At 37.1% G+C, this 6658-nt stretch overlaps 1 protein-coding gene across 1 annotated transcript; it reads left to right on the top strand.

Annotated features, from left to right (window-relative positions):
- The first annotated feature begins 1636 nt into the window (after positions 1-1636).
- Positions 1637-2637, top strand: LOC130857009 (GTP-binding nuclear protein Ran-like). Its single transcript, XM_057742171.1, has one exon. The coding sequence runs from the start codon at positions 1670-1672 to the stop codon at positions 2318-2320; it is 651 nt and encodes a 216-aa protein (XP_057598154.1). The 5' UTR covers positions 1637-1669; the 3' UTR covers positions 2321-2637.
- The last annotated feature ends 4021 nt before the right edge of the window (positions 2638-6658 follow it).

Raw genomic sequence — 6658 nt, 5'->3', positions numbered from 1 at the left:
TTGACATAAAATAAACTGCATATATTTAAAGTGTTAAACTTGATATTTATTTTCTTATTAGTAATGTACGTATGGCAATCTCAATCTCCCAATTCATTCCCCCCTTAACCCCACCCACCCCCAACTTTCCCCACTTGGTATCCATATGTTTGTCCTCTACACCTGTGTCTCTATTTCTGCTGAGTTTATTTTTGTGTATGGTATTAGGGAGTGTTCTAATTTCATTCTTTTATATGTAGCTGTCCAGTTTTCTGAGCACCAATTATTGAAGAGGCTGCCTTTTCTCCATTGTATATCCTTGGCTCCTTTGCAATATATTAGTTGACCATAGTTTATCTCTGGGCTTTCTATTCTGTTCCATTGATCTATATTTCTGTGTCTGTATCAGTACGATATTGTCTTGATTACTGTAGCTTTGTAGCATAGTATGAAGTCAGGGATTCTGATTCCTGCAGCTCCATTTCTTTCCCTCAAGATTGCATCAGCTATTCAGGGTTTTCTGTGTCTCCATGCAAATTTTAGGATTTTTTGTTCTAGTTCTGTTAAGAATGTCATTGGTAATTTGATAGGGATTGCATTGAATCTGTAGATTGCTTTGGGTAGTATAGTCGTTTTCACAATGTTGATTCTTCCAATCTAAGAACATGGTGTATCTCTCCATCTGTTTGTGTCATCTTTGATTTCTTTCATTCATGTCTTATAGTTTTCTGAGTACAGGTCTTTTACCTCCTTGGTTAGGTTTATTCCTAGGTATTTTATTCTCTTTGTTGCAATGGTGAATGGGATTGTTTCCTTCATTTCTCTTTCTGATCTTTTATTGTTGGTGTATAGAAATGTAAGAGATTTCTGTGTGTTAATTTTGTATCTTGCAACTTTACCGAACTCATTGATTAAATCGAGTAGTTTTCTGGTGGCAGTTTTAGGATTTTCTATGTATAGTATCATGTCACCTGCAAACAGTGACAGTTTTACTTCTTCTTTTCCAATTTGGATTCCTTTTATTTCTTTTTCTTCTCTGATTGCTGTGGCAAGGACTTCCAAAACGATGTTGAATAGTAGTGGTGAGAGTGGACATCCTTGTCTTGTTCCTGATCTTAGAGGGAATGCTTGCAGTTTTTCACCATTGAGAATGATGTTTGCTGTGGGTTTGTCATATATGGCCTTTATTGTGTTGAGTTAGGTTCCCTCTATGCCCACCTTCTGGAGAGTTTTTATCATAAATGGATGTTGAATTTTGTCAAAAGCATTTTCTGCATCTATGGAGATGATCATGTGTTTTTTATCCTTCAATTTATTAATATGGTGTATCACATTGATTAACTTGTGCATATTGAATAATTCTTGCATTCCAGGGATAAACCCCATTTGATCATGGTGTATGATCCTTTTAATGTGTTGTTGGATTCTGTTGGCTAGTATTTTGTTGAGGATTTATGCATTTAAATTCATCAGTGATATTGGTCTGTAGTTTTTTGTTTGTGTGTTTGTTTGTTTTGTAGTATCTGTCTGTTTTCAGTATCAGAGTGATGGTAGCCTCATAGAATGAGTTTGGGTGTGTTTCTTACTCTGGAATTTTTTGGGAAAGTTTGAGAAAGATGGGTATTAGTTCTTCTCTAAATGTTTGATAGAGTCAGATGGGCACGGAGACCCTTCTGGAAGTAACATCACGATGGCTGCCCAAGGAGAACCCCAAGTTCAGTTCAAACTTGTATTGGTCGGTGATGGGGGTACTGGAAAAACTACGTTTGTGAAGCGTCATCTGACTGGTGAATTTGAGAAGAAGTATGTAGCTACCTTGGGTGTTGAGGTCCACCCCCTCATGTTCCATACCAACAGAGGACCTATTAAGTTCAATGAATGGGATACAGCTGGTCAGGAGAAGTTTGGCGGACTGAGACATGGCTATTACATCCAAGCTCAGTGTGCCATTATAATGTTTGATGTCACATCGAGAGTTACTTACAAGAATGTGCCCAACTGGCATAGAGATCTGGTACGAGTGTGTGAGAACATCCCCATCGTGTTGTGTGGCAACAAAGTGGATATTAAGGACAGAAAGCTTAAGGCAAAGTCAATTGTCTTCCACCGAAAGAAGAATCTTCAGTACTATGACATTTCTGCCAAAAGTAACTACAACTTTGAAAAGCCCTTCCTCTGGCTTGCTAGAAAACTGATCGGAGACCCTAACCTGGAGTTTGTCGCCATGCCTGCTCTCGCCCCGCCAGAGGTGGTCATGGACCCAGCCTTGGCAGCACAGTACAAGCACGATCTAGAGGTTGCTCAGACAACTGCCCTCCGGGATGAAGATGATGACCTGTGAGAAAGCGAAGCTGGAGCCCAGCGTCAGAAGTCTAGTTTTATAGGCAACTGTCCTGTGATGTCAGTGGTGCAGCGTGTTTGCCACCTTATTATATAGCTGAGCAGAACATGTGCTTAATCTTTGGGATGCTGAAGTTAGATGAATGGGCTTCGGAGTGAATGTGGCAGTTAAAAAAAAAAAAAAAAAACCTTCATTTTTTGGACCTGCATATTTAAGTGTTTTGGAACCCAGTTGTTTCCTTCTTGAGTTTCAAATAGAAGACTGCTGCGGTCACATCACAACGTTCAGTTTGTTACTGTCATTCCCACTCCTTTTCATTTAGAATCAGAATAAAGTTGTATTTCAAATATCTAAGCAAGCGAACTCATCCCTTGTTTAAATGAGCATTTTAAAACCACTAACGGAGAATTGTGCCACGTTAATATTTGAATTGCCTTTGCTCTTACCACTTAATTTGAAGTCTGTTAGGTTGAAATCTTTAATTTTCTGTACATTTGAATCATTTCACACAAATGAAATGACAGGTCAAGAGTATTGTATTTGGTAAGTTAAGAGGTATAAATACTGTCAGTGCAGTTAGGCTAAAATAATGTCTACCCCCCACCCCCCCCCGCCTTTTGGCCCACGCAGTGTCACCTAGGGAAGAGCTTGTTTGAGATTTATGTGACCTGTCAGAAAAAAAGTGGTACCTCTTTTAGACGTTCCTAATAGAGATTTTAAGAATTATAATTGCTTTTGTGGCAGAAGTGACGATGTTCTTATATAGAGCTTTTCAAAGTGTGATGAAACCTTACAAACAGTTGCAGGAACTTGAGGGATGTCTCATCTGTTAAAAATGAACATAAAGTGTGCATTTATTTGCTTTTTGTTTTAATGTTACATGTTTAATGTAAAGTTGGTATTCTAGAAGATGTTCCACGTTTATCTGCTGTTGTCAAGTACTCCCAAGCTTTAAAGATGTCAAAGATTAAGGATTTCATTGGACACATGACAGCTTTGATGATTTTTCTGCCCCCAAAGAATTTTTTGTGGGCGGTGCAAAGACACAGGATGCTGCAACAGAGAAGTAGAGCTTAGGCTGGCTTCTCAGTGATGTGAAACAGACCGCCAAACTTTCAGTAGATTAACCACGGACCTTTGTATGGTTTCCACGTGTAAACATGAATTGAGTCCCTCTTGCCTGAGTTTGATCCTATTGACACTGTACTGTAGCAGTTAGAAATCAAAATTAGAGCTATTTTGCTCATGTAAGTACCACTGTACTATAGTTCAGTTCACCAAAGTTCTTTAGATGTCCAATTATCCTTAAGTGATTACTTTCCTACCTAAAAGGTAGGGAAGGGTCACTTAAATATATGGAAAAATGAAATTTAAAGAGTAAAATTGGGTAATTTGTTAAAATATTGAATAAATATTAATAGATTCACTTAAAAAAATAAATGTTTGATAGAATAGACCCATGAAGTCATGTGGTTCTCGACTTTTGTTTTTTGGGAGATTTTTAATCACAATTTCAATTTCATACTTGTGATTCACCTGTTCATATTTTCTATTTCTTCCTGATTTAGTCTTGGAAGGTTATACCTTTCTAAGAATTTGTTCATTTCTTCCAGGCTGTCCATTTTATTGGCATATAGTTGCCTGTAGTAGTCTCTTATGGTGCTTTTTATTTCTTTGGTGTCATTGGAACTCCTCCTGTTTCATTTCTAATTTTATTGATTTGAGTCCTCTCCCTCTTTTTCTTGATGAGTCTTGCTAAAGGTTTACCAAATTTGTTTATCTTTTCAAAGAACAGGCTTTTGTATTTATTTATTTATGCCATTGTTTTCTTTGTTTCTATTTCATTTATTTCTGCTCTGATTTTTATGATTTCTCTCCTTCTACTAACTTTGGATTTTGTTTGCTCTTCTTTCCCTAGTTTCTTTAGGTGTAAGGTTAGATTGTTTATTTGGGATTTTTCTTGTTTCTTGAGGTAGGATTGTATTGCTATAAACTTCCCACTTAGAACTGCTTTCTCTGCATCCCGTAGGTTTTGGATCATTGTGGTTTCCACTGTCATTTGTCTCTAGGTATTTTTTGATTTCTTCAGTGAACTCTTGGTTATTTAGTAGTGTATTGTTTAGCCTCCATGTGTTTGTGTTTTTTACAGTGTTTTTCCTGTAACTGATTTCCAATCCCATAGCATTGTGGTTGGAAAAGATGTTTGATATGATTCCAGTTTTCCTAAATTTAATAATGCTTGATTTGTGACCCAAAATGTGAACTATCCTGGAGAATGTTCCATGTGCACTTGAGAAGAAAGTGTAATCTGCTCTTTTTGGATATAATGTCCTATAGATATCTATTAAATCTAGCTGGTTTATTGTGTCATTTAAAGCTTGGGTTTCCTTGTTAATTTTCTGTCTGGATGATCTATCCATTGGTGTAAGTGGAGTGTTAAAATCCCCCACTATTATTGTTACTGTTGATTTCCTATTTTATAGTTGTTAGCATTTGCCTTATGCATTGACGTGCTCCTATATTGGGTGCATATATATGTATAATTGTTATCTCCTCTTCTTGGATTGATCCCTTGATCATTATGTAGTGTCCTTTCTTGTTTTTTGCCACACTTTTAATTTTAAAGTCTATTTTATCTGATATGAGTGTCACTAATCTGCTTTCTTTTGATTTCCATTTGCATGGAATATCTTTTTCCATGCCCTCACTTTGTCTGTATGTGTCCCTGTGTCTGAAGTTGGTCTCTTGTGGACAGCATATATATGAGCTTTGCTTTTGTATCCTTTCAGCCAGTCTGTGTCTTTTGGTTGGAGCATTTAGTCCATTTACATTCAAGGTAATTATCAATATATATATTCCTATTACCATTTTCTTAAGTGTTTTTTTGTTTTGTTTTGTTTTGTTTTTTTGTAGGCCCTTTTCTTCTCTTTTGTTTCCCACTCAGAGAAGATCATTTAGCATTTGTTGTAAGGCTGGTTTGGTGGTGCTCAATTCTCTTAGCTTTTGCTTGTGTGTAAAGATTTTGATTTCTTCATGGAATCTGAATGAAATCCTTGCTGGGCTGAGTATTCTTGGTTGTAGGTTCTTCCCTTTCATCACTTGAAATATATCATGCCACTCCCTTCTAGCTTGCAGAGTTTCTGCTGAGAAATCAGCTGTTAACCTTATGGGAGATCCCTTGTATGTTATTTGTCATTTTTCTCTTGTTGCTTTTAATAATTTTTCTGTCTTTAATTTTTGTCAGTTTGACTACTATGTGTCTTGGTGTGTTTCTCCTTGGGTTTGTCCTGCCTGGGTCTCTCTTTGCATCCTGGACTTGGGTGGCTATTTCCTTTCCCATGTTAGGGAAGTTTTGGACTATTAGCTCTTCCAGTATTTTCTCAGGTCTCTTCTCTCTCTCTTTTCCCTCTGGGACGCCTATAATGCAAATGTTGGTGCATTTAATGTTGTCCCAGAGGTCTCTTAGGCTGTCTTCATTACTTTTCAATCTTTTTTCTTTATTCTTTTGTGCATCAGTGATTTTCCCCATTCTGTCTTCCAGGTCACTTATCCCTTCTTTGGCCTCAGTTATTCTGCTATTTGTTCCTTCTAGTATATTTTTTTAAGAAGTTTTATTGAGGTATAGTTAACAGACAACAAACAGCATATATTTAGAGTGTACAATTTGGTATCCCAATCTCCCAATTCATCCCCACCCCCACCCCTCCCCATTTTCCCCACTTGGTGTCCATGTGTTTGTTCTCTACTCCTGTGTCTCTATTTCTGCCTTGCATTTCCTCTTTCATAGTTGTTAGCATTTGCCTTATGTATTGAGGTGCTCCTAAATTGGGTGCATATATACTTATATTTGTTATCTCCTCTTCTTGGATGGATCCCTTAATCTTTATGTAATGTCCTTTCTTGTCTCTTGTAACATTTTTTATTTTAAAGTCTATTTTATCTGATATGAGTATTGCTACTCCAGCTTTCTTTTGATTTTCATTTGCAGGGAATATCTTTTTCCATCCCCTCACTTTCAGTCTGCATGTGTCCCTAGGTCTGAAGTGGGTCGCTTGTAGACAGCATATATATGGGTCTTGATTTTGTATCCATTCAGCTAGTCTGTGTCTTCTCGTTGGTGCATTTAGTCCATTTACATTCAAGGTAATTGTTGATATGTATGTTCCTATTACCATTTTCATAATTGTTTTGTTGTTGTTTCTGTAGGTCCTTTTCTTATGTTTCCTGCTTGGAGAAGTTCCTTTAGCACCTGTTGTAGGGCTGGTTTGGTGGTGCTGTATTCTCTTAGCTGTTGCTTGTCTGTAAAGCTTTTGATTTCTCCCTCGAATCTGAATGAGA

Source organism: Hippopotamus amphibius, chromosome 7 (assembly GCF_030028045.1).
Source record: "Hippopotamus amphibius kiboko isolate mHipAmp2 chromosome 7, mHipAmp2.hap2, whole genome shotgun sequence".
Taxonomy (NCBI): Eukaryota; Metazoa; Chordata; class Mammalia; order Artiodactyla; family Hippopotamidae; genus Hippopotamus; species Hippopotamus amphibius.
This window is presented reverse-complemented; position numbering and strand designations above follow the sequence as displayed.